The 15024-nt window shown below is 42.9% G+C and overlaps 1 protein-coding gene across 6 annotated transcripts in view; it reads right to left on the reverse strand.

Moving 5' to 3' along the window:
* FNDC3B (fibronectin type III domain containing 3B) overlaps positions 1 to 15024 on the reverse strand; it is a 355159-nt gene that overhangs the window by 95349 nt on the left and 244786 nt on the right. For all 6 annotated transcript variants that reach the window (XM_015092550.4, XM_015092551.4, XM_042234418.2 and 3 more), the window contains 2 exons: positions 9008 to 9066; positions 1053 to 1204 (listed from right to left, as the gene is read on the reverse strand). In XM_015092550.4, the coding sequence (XP_014948036.3) occupies positions 1053 to 1204; positions 9008 to 9066 (211 nt within the window). The remainder of the gene's footprint in view (positions 1 to 1052; positions 1205 to 9007; positions 9067 to 15024) is intronic.

Here is a 15024-nt window from a genome sequence, read left to right on the forward strand (position 1 = left end):
CTGATTTCTGTTTCTGCAGGGTGGAGGCTGGATGGGAGGACAGCTTGCCAGAGTGGATGCTGGAGGGGCCTGAGGAGACTCTTGCAGGAGTCCAGGGAGAGATGACAGAGCTCTATGGGCAGTCAGAGAAGAGAGTGACTGAAGGGCTGCCTTCCCTCTCTCTTGCCCCCTTTTCTTCCTCTAGAAGGAGACAAATCCCCAGAGCAACTTAATAATAAGGAACGGGGCTGGGGTGGGGGGTGGCGCAGGGGGAGGTGGGGATGCAAGGTCTGTAGAAGGGAAACAGGAGAGAAAAGCAGTCTGTCTGGTAGTGGAAGAAGTGGACTTTTGTGACCTCACGACCCTGGGCCCGCGCAGTACTTCCTGGGGCCAGTCTTAGAGAGGTCAAACAGAATGTCTCCATTTCCTGCTCTGCAAATCTGAGCAGGACCCAGCAATCACAAAAGAGAAAACACTTGACCCTAAAAAATATTTTATCTCATTTAGAACACAGCTATAAATCATGTGAATGGTTAATATCTGGGAGTTCATAAAGTGGAAGAGGATAATCTCTTATTCTGTGTGCTAATAAACTTCCATTTAAGATAGCCTCCAAATAAAATGCTTCACTACACACTGGAAAACTATCATAGAGGATAAGAAATAGGGTGAATACAAAACCACATTGTAGAATTTTGGAAAAAACCACATTGTAGACTAGCAAAAGGTCTGGGCCTGAAAGGTGACCACAGGAGGGCATGATAAACGGCATCCTCACTCTTTGCCCGGCCAGCATTAATGGAAAATCTTCTTTAGTCCTATGCTGGCAAACTAACATAACCAAGCGACCCATCTGACCAACACCAAATGGCTCTATAAAAGCCATTTCTGATTAGTAATTACTTGAACAAAATTAACTCTTGACATTGTAATTATCACTAATTCTTAAAAAGAACTATTTAAGGGAAAATTTACAAAGGCATTAAATTTTTCTTTGTTTTTTTAATTCTCCTTAATAATGCCAATTTCACAGTTTAGCAGCTGGGAAAAAAATACATGGAAATATACATTACCTGTAAATTATCTTGTATTTTCCATCTCGTCCTTTGTCTGACAAAGCCACCTCATAACTGTAGGGAAAGGAAAGACCACTGTGGGGTCCACACGAAAGTCCAACAGGGGGCGTCCAGGACAACACAACTGTCCTTGCCTGAATATTAGAGACCTGAGGAAGAAAAACAAGAATCACACACCACACTTCTCCTCAGAACATTTTGTGATTATCAGCAGTAACATAAAAACGGCTCAGATTTAACTCAAGAAAATACGATTTTAATTTATAAACCCATCCTACATTGTTTTCTCTTGTCAAGGTTCTGATGTCCAGACTCCTGAAATGTCTGTCCTTATTACGCAAACTTATGTCCAAGTCTGGTGTAATTCACACTAGGTCCTCCATAAAGTAAAAATAATGTCTTGTCTGAGAATTTTTCTAAAGGTAAAAAGTTGAACGAGATAAATCTCCATGATAGTACTTTCTGGCAGACTCCAAGTCTTGCTTGATGTCGAATCATCCTGCAAAGCCAAGATCTTCCAAACCATGCTCCTCAAAGTCCTGCAGGTTCCTGGGAAAACCCTCAGGGTGCGGGAGCATGGGGCAGGTAGGGCTGGGAGTGTTGGCAGAAATGGAGCCATGGCCCAAGCTGACAGCTGGCAGAGATAAGTGCAGAAATGTTCCGCCTCTCTAGGCTCTGCTTGTATCTTTTGCTTTGGCCTCCACTTAAGACTTCACTTGAAAAAAGGAGTCTGGGACTTTAAACGCCCCAACTTTTTCCCTTGAGCTAGCACTTACACCGTCTCCTGGGCATCTTCAGCAGGATTGAGACCCAGCTGCCTGCAGCCGTAACATGCTCCTTAACAAGTTAACCTGTTACCTTAACAGTTAACTGGCTTCTCCTCTGAAATTTCAAGTCTCATCTTTAACTGTGCTTCCTGGGGCACCTCCCCATACACACTATTTGCCTTCCAATCTTTGTTTCAGTGTCTGCTTCTGGATAAACCAAAAATCTAGTGCACAATCTAATTCTTTAAAATAAATCTATCAGTGCATTTTAAGGTTCTGATCTTCTAAAGTTCATTTTGTTGCTCTCCAAATAACATATTAAAAATATAAGAGTTAAAACATATACTAAAGTTTAATGTCTATACAAGACTTTATAGCCATAGATTAGTAGGCTATGGATGGAGATGTCTAAACTACGTTCTTTTCTTCTAATTTTGTCACTATCTGACCTAAATAAAGAGTATTAAAATATAAAATAATATAAAAGCAAGAATAATAAATATGGAAATGAATACCTAATTTCCTTTTACAGTCTATCATTCATTCCATTTTGAGCAGAGCCCTCCACATCATTTCTATTCCAAATAGACATAGCATCATATATTTAACCAATGATTTAGTCAAACTCCTAGTCATCCTTCAAGACCCTAAGCCTAGGGCTCACTACCCCCAAGTAGAGTTCCCTGAAGCACCCTATCGCATCTCTGTTCCACAGCGCCTTGTTGCTACCTCTACCCATTGCTAATCATGTTTATAGCATTTGCCTACCTTTCTCACTGGACTGTGGGACTCCCTAAGCAGAAGGCCCAAGTCATATTCAACCGTGAGTAGTGGTTGTTTGGTAAACATTGAATGAAAAATAAGAGTAAGACAGCCTGAGTTTCTGATACAGGTAACAAGGTGGATGGCAGGCTAGCATTATACACATCTTTTAAAAAATCCCAAAAAGACTATTACAGAACTGAACTCTACCCTTCTTGCTTCGACTCCAGACTAAGAGCTCCTCCTCTGCCTACCGCTGCCCCTTCGGCACGCCATCTCCTCTCACACCCTGAGACTTAGCTCTGGACTTTCCCGTTTTCCTGCCTTTAACATACCTTACTTGGTGAGGGGCTATGGACACAGAGATGATTAAGATGTGACCTCTGCCTGATGAAGACAGAGAGATGCATGAGGGGCCTCATGGCAGACCCCGGGCACACAGGGCCCCACAGCAGCTTGAGGCCAATTCACGAGAAGTTTCTATACAGTGCTGGCTGACCCTCTGCTCAGGATCTGTCGCTGTTTCCTCTGTGCTCCAACCACACGTGCGGGCACTGACATGTAACACTCATTTCACGACACTCTGCTCTGTGTGTTGCTCCCCTGACTGAATTTTAAGGCAGTATTTCTACCATATACACCACTATATTTGCTGAATTACTCACACACCATTAATGACTAACCTAGAGATACTGGATACTATATTTGATTCTTAACTTACAAAGAGATATTTTTGCTATGAGGAGTTCAGCTATAACTTAAAGGATGCTGATGAGGTACTGAGAAACATTCAGCTAAGATGATAAATGGCCCAATTCCAAGAGCACAGAGTATAGTAATACTGACTCTATGAATGGTGGTGTGAAATAACATTACATCTTAAAATAGCTCAGTCAAATGATACCACTTTAGATACTGAACAGGTACCCATAAATTCACATCCCTTTAAACTCTACCGTTTTCATCAGCTATTAAGAATGTAAGCCTAAGAGCTTTTACCACAAGAAGAAAAAATTTTTCTTTCTTTAGATTGTATGTATATGAGATGATGGATATTAGCTGAACTTACTGTGATAATCATTTAACAATATATGTAAATCAAACACAAAAAATTACTTTCTTCCCTTTTGTCACTCAGTTGTGTCCAACTCTGCAACCCCATGGACTGAAGCCCATCAGGCTCCTCTGTCTGTGGAGTTTTCCCAGTAAGACTACTGGGGTGAGTCCTACTCCAGGGGATCTTCTCCATCCAAAGATCGAACCCATATCTCCTGCATTGCCGGCAGATTCTTCACTGCTGAGCCGCGAGGGGAAGCCCTTAGGATTTGGTTAAGCTTACTTAACTGAACAGTGATGTATCAACTAAAATAACACAGCTTTTCCCGAGGCTCCCTTAGCAAGGCCAACTGTCATCTGCACACAGACCTCTGCATGCTTCCCACTGGCCAGCCTAACGAAAGTGCACTTGGAGAACTCAGCATCATTTTCAAAGGTTGGCAGCTTCTGGGAATTCTTCCCTGGATCTGAGCAGCCTGCCACCTAGATTACTACCAGACTTGTGAGGCCTAGTCCCTCCTGTGCTCCCCCTGGCCTGCCTTTCACTGGGCCTTTCTGGGTCTCAGGTTTCCTTTCTTCAGGCATTAGAATCCTGAGAGAAAGAGTGCTTTGTCTCTGTTAGAACTTGGAACTCACTTCCATCCCAGGTTTGATGCCAGCGAATTACACAGTGCCTTTCAGGAGAATGTCATGTAAAGGGGATCATCAGCAGTAGAGGCCTTTACTCCAAGCATCCAGGGAGCTGATAACCTTAATGCGAGATTCAGCACTCTAAGAATTAGGCTGGGTTCAACCCTACTTTGGAGTGACAGCATTCTTAGACTCTTCCCCTTCATTCATTCAGGGTCTCTCTCTTTCTGGTGAAACTTCCTCACCTGCAGTGACCACTGAACTGAACTAGGGCACGGCTAATCTGATCATCACAATGACTGTCATGGCAGTGATCCAAAAAAGTTTAGAAGCCATAAAACTAACTGACTTTCTGATGTTTAACTATTCTACCATAAACAGAAGTCAATCTCCTTTGAATGATGATAAAAGTAGTGATTGCCAGTTACAAAATTATTGGACAAGGCCCAATGTGACATTTGTTTCAGCGCTAGAGATATAAAAGAGTCTACTGTGAAGGTTACTATTGTAAGTCTGTATAGAAATTACTTAAACCACTTTGAAGTATCTCTGAAGGACTCATAAAAACCACTATCTACTTCTCAATGATTACACACTGATTAGAGATCGTTTCTGTTGTGTATTTATTAAACATAGATGTCAACTTGAGAACAGCTGCTAGTTAAAGGCATATATATTTATACTCATGTTCACAAATGATAAGATTGCATTATCTTGCAGCTATTTCATATGGAATCCTCAGTGTTCTTTCTCTTTTTCCCTTTATCTCCTGTTCATCCTAGTATTTTTATTCTGTGAAATTTTACTGTCTTAATTTTCAGACTATCTTTTATGCAAATGATATTCATTATTTGGATCCAAAGCACCACTCACCCTCATAAAGTTACTACACTGTTACTCCATGTTCAAAGATATTTCTGTGTAAGTTAATAGCTTCTAAATTTGGTCTGGTCTTTCGATTTAACTATGTGGGAGGCCTGCTGATCCAATTTAGGGAGTATGTTAAGAAAATATTTCCATAGCAATACTGGCTTCACTTCTAAAGTACCATCACAAAAAATACAAACATAAAGGAAAATTTAAAACGAAAAGGTCAAAGAGATCATTATTCAAAGAAAAAGGATATTCAAATTTAGGGATTTCAGAATCATCTGTTACTATAATTCCTTAAGTGCGAAGACCCTTGAATCTGTCTCCAGATCTATGGCTGTTTATCTTCCAGCGGATTGTTTCTTGTAGGGACTGTTGTTCTCCTTAGGCCGTTTACTCATGTCTGGAGCCAACAAATCCATTGTTTCTACAAGCTAAACATTAGAGGATGGAAACGATGCAGAACCTCAATTCCTGGTTACATTTATTTACATACTGAAAACAAACTGTCCAGGAGTTCGGGGGAGAATTCATCAAGCATCAACATCAGAGCAGATTAAACCATGTCAGGTTGGAGCTGGCTGGGACTGCAGAGGTTAATTCCTAAACCACTTAGAATAGTATCTAGCTTATCTCTCTGGTATAGCAGTGGTATATGAGTAGAGTCCCCAAGACACCTAATTGTTACAGTCTTGGGACAAAAACGTAGTATATTTGTACCCTCTTTTATTTAATGAATAAGTACTTGGATTTTTATAGTATCTGGGTTTCTGAAGCATAAATGACTTGCTTAATTCAGGGTGCCCAAAGTTCTAGAAAGATGACTAGAATCTACAGGTCCTCGATAATGCTCCTATACCTAAAACAAATCATCTGCAAAACTTTGAAGAAAAATATATGAGTATTATTTGGAAGTGTTACCAGACGCGGCTGCAAGAAAAAAACAAGAACAACAATCCTTTAGACAACTGTGTGCCGAACTTTCTGCAGCTGTTTCTTTTCCTAGAAGGTGAACAGCCCTCCTTCCCACTTCAGCATGTTGCAGGGAGTCTCGCCTTTGCCTAATGATATGCTATAAACTATAGGAAAATACTCCATTCCAAGGACTCTATAAATAGCATATAATTTACTTCTCAGATAATCCAATGTGGTATTTATTATTCAACCTTCCAAAGATAAGGAAACCTCGGCTCAGGGTCACAAAGACAGCTAATGGCCATGTTGGGCCCCAACTCACAGGACCCCCCACCGCCCCTCCACGCTGCTGCCTCCCACCCTGGCTCCCAGCCGTCCCCACATGCCACCAGGCTGGCTGAGCCTCATCTGAGCTGGCCAGGCTACCAGCATCTGTCTTACCTGGCAGAGCCTCACTACAGTCACTGCAGTCTGCCACACATTTATTTACCAAATACTTGTTAAGGGCTCACACTGTGCCAAGGACAGTGCGAGGTACCAGGGGCACAAAGATGAATAAGACACAACCATGGACATGAACTTCAGACAGAGGGGAGAGGAGAGGAAGGAAGGGAGAATAATGGTATAAACAATTAATGGGGATCAGAAGGATGGGTGGACTGTCACCCAGCAGAGGTTTATCTGGGGACCAATGTTGGGTGTAGTGGACAGAAGAACATGCCTCCCTCAAGATGTCTGAATTCTAATCCCAAGAACCTAAAAGGTAAAAAGAGACTGCAGAGGTGATTAAGTGAAGGACCGTGAGAGGAAGGGACTACCCTGGCTTATCTGAGTGGGCCTGAGGTAGTAACAAGTATCTTTGCAGGTAAAAGAGGGAGGCAGGAAAGTCAGAGTCAGGAGAAGGAGGTATGAGAATGGAACGGGTGTGAGCAAGCAATGCAGGTAGCCTCTAGATACTGGAAGGGGCAAGGAAACAGATTTGCCCCGGAGAGGAGTGTAGCCCAAGCTGACACCTTGATTTTAGCCAAATGAGACCCACTTGGGACTTTTTGACCTCTCAGACAACAATCTGATTATAAGTACACTGAACATCATGACTATTTACACAAAAACCCATCTACCTTGTTGTAAAACCTGGAAAGATTTTAGCACTTAATAAACACTGAATCAGGGTAAGGACCAATGCATATAAATACTGTTTTTATCTTGCTGGAGCCACATGAGCCTCAGAAATAGACTGCATCATCTGCAGTAAAGAAATGACCAAGTATAACTCAAGAAAAACACGGTGTGTGTGTGCACGTGACAGACCAGATGAAGCTGTCTGAGTACAACTGGGACATCAGCTAAACTGTCACTGCCTTCTCACGCTGATTATGACTTCTGAGTCCCTCACGGGTTCTTTCAGCTGCCTGTTATGACTCTGCCCTCAAGCCTTCTCTAGTCTCTCCCTACACTCTGCCCCATCCACAAAGCTATCATCCATTCCTCTCACTCCCTCGCACAGGTTCTCCCACGGCTATCTCATTGCCCTCTCTCCACAGCACTCATCCACCAGATCCTTTTGACTTCCCACTTACTCGTCTTCCTGGATACCCTGCTTGTGAGACAAATTCCACATGTCTAAGAATGGCACTGAAGATACAAAAAGGACACAGACATAAACTTTTCTAGAGGAACTCATAGATGACTGGGAAAGCCACAAAAACAAGGAGACAGAGTACAATATTTCACATATACACAATGAAGCTGAAGAAAAACCAGTGGCCCCAGACATTGAGTAGAGCATCCCAGTTGACACGACAAAAGTCAGGGCAGCCAGCTCAGAGGAAGCAACTCCTGAAAGGCGGCATCTAAGCCTGAAAGCCCAGCTATCCATGACACCTAATACCTAACCGGTTGTCACGCCTGATGGATCTCTCTAGAATGGCTCCAGTGTCCATCCTCTCCTTGCCACACCTGATACATCACCCTGAGTCTCTCCCACGGTCTCCTACCAGCACTACAGTAACACATTCCTAACACTTGTCTCGTCTCCCTGGGTCCATCCTCTCTCTGCTCACTGCACTGCACTTGCCCACTGTTTGATCCTCCTAAAAGTATAGTCGTGATTATATAACGTCTTTGCTGGCAAACTCTCAAAGGCAACCTGCTCCTTACTGGTTTAAGTGCAGACTCCCCAACCCAGCGTCAATACCCTGCTCCTCCACAAGTGCCCTACTGTGCCCAGAGTCCGGCACACCTCATGTTTTTAGGTTTAGTCAAACTCAACTATGTGCCCTGAGGCATGTCTGGACCCTTCTGTTAAAAGTCTCAGTATTTGAAACACATGAAGAAGTAAGGTTTTCCAATTCAGCTAGAAAACCCTCCAAAGAACTTTGGCTCTCTGAACTCAGATGAAAGGCTGAATCAACATTCTGAATTTTTCACTTGAATTTCAAAGCATCTGGCAAAATCGAACTGAAGTCTCACAATATCACTACTCCCACGTTTTTTTTTTTCCTTGCCATTACAGTTTGGACTTATTTTACTCAGTTAATATTTAAGTATCTTTTGAAATTTACCTGGAAAAATACTTTGAATTACTGAGGTTTTCAACAAATTACTATTACTACATTTACACAGGTAAAGGGTAATTACCAAAAGAAAACTTTTCTGTAGACCTTGTATGTGTGGGGGTGGGGGTGGTGGCGGTGTATCCTTGGATGTTGGGATGAATACCTAATTGCATTCAGAATGTCTAAATAAAGAAGACATTTTAGTGGATCATGACTAAACAGAAGACTGCTGTTTTATATTTTCATGCTCCATTAATAACAGCTCTATTTCATAGTTTATGAATAATCTGCAATGGGAAGGGGCCCTTTTGCTTACCTACTGTGTGGTAAAAGAAAAGCATGTTTGAAATACTTAAAAGAGCACCATTTATGCCGAGAAATCCAGAAGACATACCTGTGGCTTCTCTATTCCCGAAAGAATGTCTTGCACCCTCTTTACTTCCAGCTCATACTCTGCATGGCAAAAAGAGGGAGAAAAAGAGAAATCAGTTAACACCATTAGAAATCAGTAAGGCTGTCAACTTCCTTTCCCAAGGCCTTTAACAAGGGTTATCATTAAGTCAGTTGCCTGTTACCATGAACTTTTGGTACCACAAGCATAATGATAAAATCAGGAATGGGGATGTCTTGGCGGGTACAGATTCATTTCACTGTGACTGTGTTAACTTGACACTACTATTGGTTTACATATTCACAGAGCTGACTAGATTAACACGGAATTCCACCTAATAATTCAACAGGCAACAGTTAATAGAGAACCCTAAGGAGGAGACGCGGGAGACCAGTGCAGCTAGATGCTGAGAGCAATAAGGAGATGAGGTTGAAGATAGGGGCCAGTTCATGTAGCACTGTGAGTTCAGATTTTTTAACTCAATTTTTATTCTAAGTTTGATAAGAAACCACTGGCATGTTTTAGTAGAGGGACTGACACAATATTATTTTGAGTTTGAAAATATCTGCTTGTCTGCATGAATAATGGATATATGGAAGCTAAGAGTGGGGGCAGAAAGACCAGTCAGCACACTGCTGCACTGGTCCAGTTGAAGGGTGGAACTGGCCCGAGCTGGAGGTGGTAGTAAAGATGCTAAAAGCAGGTATGGTTCTAGAGGTATAGGTGCTAAAGGACAGGGCATGATAGGCAAGGATGAGGGAATGTGAAGAATCAAAGAGAATCCCTAGTTTGGGGCTGGATCAACTGAAAGGATAGTATTTTTAAATAAGATGGGGAGACGGGCAAGTTTTGGGGTGGAGCTTTTTGAAATGAAAGGGGAGAATTGCTTGGAGAAGAGAGGATGGGGTGGGAAGAATATGTATAAACAGGATAAAGGACAGAATTTAAACTTAAGAACCTGTTTTGCTAAAGGAAACATCTGACTTTCACAACTTGCTTGATAGAATCTAATTTTGAATCTACAGATTAACTTAACCATTCAACTAGTTTATGAGCTATATACCTAGAGATACACGATTACCAAGTCATGTCCTTGACCCCAAGATATCTCAGGTCTAGTGAGGGGTGGTGCTGGGGGTGAGGAATGGAAGCAAATAGGTGATTACGGAGTGACAGGTGCCATGGTAAAGGCTCTCCAAGTGAGAGAACTTCTAGAAGTTTCCTACAAACCAAGATCCAGCTGAATACGACGGGCAAGCAGACATTTGGAGGAGGAGGGGGAATGGACTAGGGGTGAGAACAGGTTAGTAAGTCCAGCTCTTCACAGACTGTGCATTCGCAACGTTCAGGTCCAAATTCAAAGAATCCCATCTCAACCCCTATCCACTGCCCCAGGTTTCCCTAGTCATTCTCCTATCCTACCTATTCTCCTGTCCAGCAGTCATCAAAATCAGACATTAATTCTCCTATTTAATTGTTCCCTCATTTATTCTTTACTGCTAAAATAAAAGCTTGAGGAAGGAAGTTAAACTATAGATCTGGAGCAGATACATTTTTTTCTGTCAATAATTTGAAAAAGTCAAAGTGTTAGTTGCTCAGTCGTGTCCGACTCTTTGTGACCCCAAGGACTATAGCCTGCCAGGCTCCTCTGTCCATGGAATTCTCCAAGCAAGAATACTGGAGTGGGTAGCCATTCCCTTCTCCAGAGGATCTTTCCCACCCCAAGGATCAAACATATCTCTCTTGCGTCTCCTGCTTTGGCAGGTGGAGTTTTTACCACTGTGCCACCTGGGAAAGCCCATACATTTCTGTTGATAACCAGCGAGTTAAATATTTGAAACCTTGTGGGTCACACAAAGACCTCTGGCACACATTCTTTTTTTCTAGCACTTAAAAATGCCACCCCTAGTTTCACATGTGGGGGGCACGAGAAGAGGCCACAGCATATACTTCAGCTCCTGGCCCCATTGTAGGACACGCTCACAATGCAGCCCAGAGTGCCTCGCATAGATCCTGCAGGCTCAGAGCCCAGTGCCTACTTGTCAACTCAGTAAATAAACCAAGCCTACACAAAAAAATAACAAGAACTTCTAGTTGGCTCCACCTTAAAGGAATCAGTTCCTTTTTTTTTTTTTTTTTTCCCCATTGCATTCTGCTTGGCAGAACATGTTTACCTTTATTTTGGTGAGAAAAATAAATGGGTTGGTGGCAATATAATATTTTTTAAAATTGCAACTAAAAGAAAAGGCACCTTCAAAAGACTGAATGTCCTAAGCTCATTTATAATCCTGTATTCAAGTTAAGATATAGACAATGGACTATACCCATAAGTCAAAACATAGCCTCACGTTTTCTGGGAATTCCTACTGAGTCAATTGTAAATACTGTGTATCTCAGAAGTTAACTGTTAGTAGAAAACACATGAGCACAGTTGCAATAAAGGAACTGGTTCAGTTGTTAAACACAAAACTTTGTGAATCACTGGTTATTACAGAGTCTGAAGGACCCTATGGTTTCAAACACTCAACAGAGATACAATTCAAACACTAGATACATTCAAACAGCTAGCTGTTCTGACAGACATTTAAAATGTCTCAGGACAAGAAGCCAAACCTTATTTTTGAGGTAATAAAGCAGGGGTCTCCAACCACCACCCACCTTCCCCCGCCCCATGACCTGGTAGCAACCAGGCTGCACAGCAGGAGGTGAAGGTGGGCGGGTGAGCCAGGGAAGCTTCATCTCAGATCCCCATCACTCCCATTACTGCCTGAACCACCCTCCACACCCCATCTGTGGGAAAATCATCTTCCACAAAGCCAGTCCCTGGTGCCAAAAAGGTTGGGGACCGCTTAATAAAAGTTTTAGATGAGAAGAGAGATGATCGCCTATCCAACAAAGAAAGGACTGAAGAGCTCTGCAAAGGAAGAATCCTCTGGACTGTAACTAGACATAGGGCATGAAAGAGTGTTTAAAAAAAAAAAAAAATTGAAGACCTCCTTCCCCCAGCCAGCTTTCAAACACACACAGGTGAGAGAAAAAGGAAAAATGGGAAAGGAGGTTGAGTTAGAAGGAGGTGAGGGGTGGGGAGAAAGATCTGTTTAAGACTGGAAAGAAAAAAAAAAAAAAAAAAAGAAATGGGTTTCAGGTAAGAGCCAGACAGACAAATGAAAGGCTGACTGAGAGAAAAACAACTAAACAACTTCCAGAGAGAGGTCAGGACTTCTCGTGTCTGCCTTATAATAAGGAAAGCTGGTATTTCCTGAGCATGTAGACATGTGCTGGTCGGGCACTGTCGCTGTGCTGATCTTTACAAACTCCTTGGCAAGATGGACCTTCTCCACTCCGTTTTACAGCAGCAGGCAGGACTGCAGTCTTTCCTGCATGTCACAGTTTTCACCTTCAGTTCAGAGCACAATACCTGCACCGTGTCTTTGTCGACTGAGAAGTGAGGCTGAGGGACAAATGAGGAGGATTCATTTCCCCAGGAGCACAAGTGAAGTCACGTAATGTGTCCCAGAGCAAGCTGGAACCTCTGGCTGCATCACCAGGAATGAGGAGTCCCAAGGGAGAGGGTGCGGAGAGGGGAGAGGAGGGGGCTGGGACTGCTGGGTGTTTGCGCTGATGTGGATGGGAGAGCGGAGCTGGCAGCAGAGACACCCGCCACAAGTCCCACAAAAGGGTCTGTGTTTTGGGATTTCTTTCTTAAACTCTGAAAAAGCTGTCAAATGATTAGAGCAAAGGCCTTTAGGGGACAAGCCATGTGAGGAGAGGAAGAATAAGAAAAAGTAGACATGGATGGAGCCAAATAAACAAAGGATTCTGCTGCTGCTGCTGCCAAGTCACTTAAGCCGCACAGTCTGACTCTGTGCGACCCCATAGATGGCAGCCCATCAGGCTCCCCCTGGGATTCTCCAGGCAAGAACACTGGAGTGGGTTGCCATTTCCTTCTCCAATGCATGAAAGTGAAAAGTGAAAGGGAAGTCGCTAAGTGTCCGACTCTTTGCGACCCCATGGACTGCAGCCTACCAGGCTCCTCTGTCCAGGGGATTTTCTAGGCAAGAGTACTGGAGTGGGGTGCCATTGCCTTCTCAAAGATCAAAAATACCAAGGGCAGGGTGTGAGGAGGAAAGGCAGTGACAGGACGATCATTACCCTATTATATCAGGAGAAATGTGGTATCAAAGCTAGACTGGATGCCTTCTTTCTTTCAAGATTCTGAATTGCGAATAGGAAAAAAGAAGAAAATGCATTCACGCTACGTTTATTTCATGCTTTTTCATTTGTGTTGCCACAGACTAAGAGAAAAAAGTAAATGCCAGGCACACAATCTGCACAAACAAGAGTGAAAATAAAATTTGTTTAACTGAGCTAAAGTGACAGTTACTTACCACATATAAACTAAACTCTAGTGTGAAAGCATGAAAATTTCTGGCATGAAAATCCCCAAATCCAGGATTCTACCACCTAAATAACTCCATTAACTCAGACCTCTCCCTAAGCAAGATTTAACAGTGCCTCGGAGTAGTCTATGCATTATTACCCATCCTTCCCATTGAACAGCTAGGAGACCAGCTCTACAGAGTCCGTTTCAGAGCTGGATCTCGCTTCTGCTTGCTTACATGATGTCTTTTTCTTTACCTCTGTCACTCTCTCTCACACACACACAGTGAGTGTGAGGGAAAGGAGATAAGTAATCCCCTCACAAAAATTAACAAAACAAGGCAGAACGGTTCTGATGATTTTGCCATTAGGACACCTTTCATACCAAGTTTAAAGAGGAAACCATGTCTTGTTTGTTTACATCCTCCCAGGACCCCCAAGGATTTGGTGTGTGTCAATGTGAACACGAGATTGTCCAGAAGAGGCAGAAGGGTAAGGCTCTGGGAAGAAAGGGGTTCTTTCTCCATTATCAGGGCTGCCTTCTGCCCTCTGGTTTTGTAACAAGTAAATTTATCCAGAGGCAAATCTTATAAGCCAACTTTGTGCTTCTCTCTCCCCACACTGAAGCTGCCATAAGGCAAGAAAACAGATTAAAACCACCTGCTTCAATTCTGATTGTGACCATGGCTGAAGTGGGCAGACATGGTAACTCACCTTTTATATCATCACCTTCTTAATATTTAAGTCTTTTCTCTGCAGTAAAGGCTGTGATCAGTAAAACATTACGGGGCATTCTCAGATAGCCTGCCAAAGGAGCGGGCTGTTGGTGGCGAGGTGCGGGGCGGGGGGGGTGGGGGTGGGGGGGGGCCGCTCTGGGTGGGTGGTTGGTGTGGGTGTGAGTGTGTGTGTGTTAGTCACTTCAGTCGAGTCTGACTCTTTGCAACTCCATGGACTGTAGCCTGCCAGGCTCCTCTATCCATGGAATTCTCAAGGCAAGAATACTGGAGTAGGTTGCCATGTCCTGCTCCAGGGGATCTTCCCAACCTAGGGACTGAACCCAGGTCTCCTGCATTGCAGGTGGATTCTTTACCATTTGAGCCACCAGGGAAGCCTCAACAGAGGGTGGGGAGCATTTTATTTTGTAGATATGGACACTTTGGGGGTAGGTAATTTCTTTAAAAGGAATTAAGATGGAAGCCTCTTGTCTATGTCTGACGCAGGATGCAGCATGCTTGGGGCTGGTGCATGGGGATGACCCAGAGAGATGTTATGGGGAGGGAGGTGGGAGGGGGTTCATGTTTGGGAACGCATGTAAGAATTAAAGATATTAAAATTTAAAAAAATAAAAAAAAAGCAATTATGGATAAATGAAAAAAAACATGCCCCAAAGAGGTGAAAACTACCCTATTTGGAAAGGCCAAAAAAAGGGAAGAAGAACTTCAACTAAGCAACTTATACCCTTCTTCCCTCCTAAATGCACATCTCCACCCAAGAAAATAAAGCATTTTTAGCAAAGGGAAGCTTAAAATAAAAATACACTAGCAAAGCAAATACATTTTTCTGAAAAAGGACACAAACAAAACAAAAAACAACCCCACACACAGAGGGAATATGTGTCATGTGAAATTTAAACTTTCCAC

Source organism: Ovis aries, chromosome 1, assembly GCF_016772045.2.
Source record: "Ovis aries strain OAR_USU_Benz2616 breed Rambouillet chromosome 1, ARS-UI_Ramb_v3.0, whole genome shotgun sequence".
Classification (NCBI taxonomy): Eukaryota; Metazoa; Chordata; class Mammalia; order Artiodactyla; family Bovidae; genus Ovis; species Ovis aries.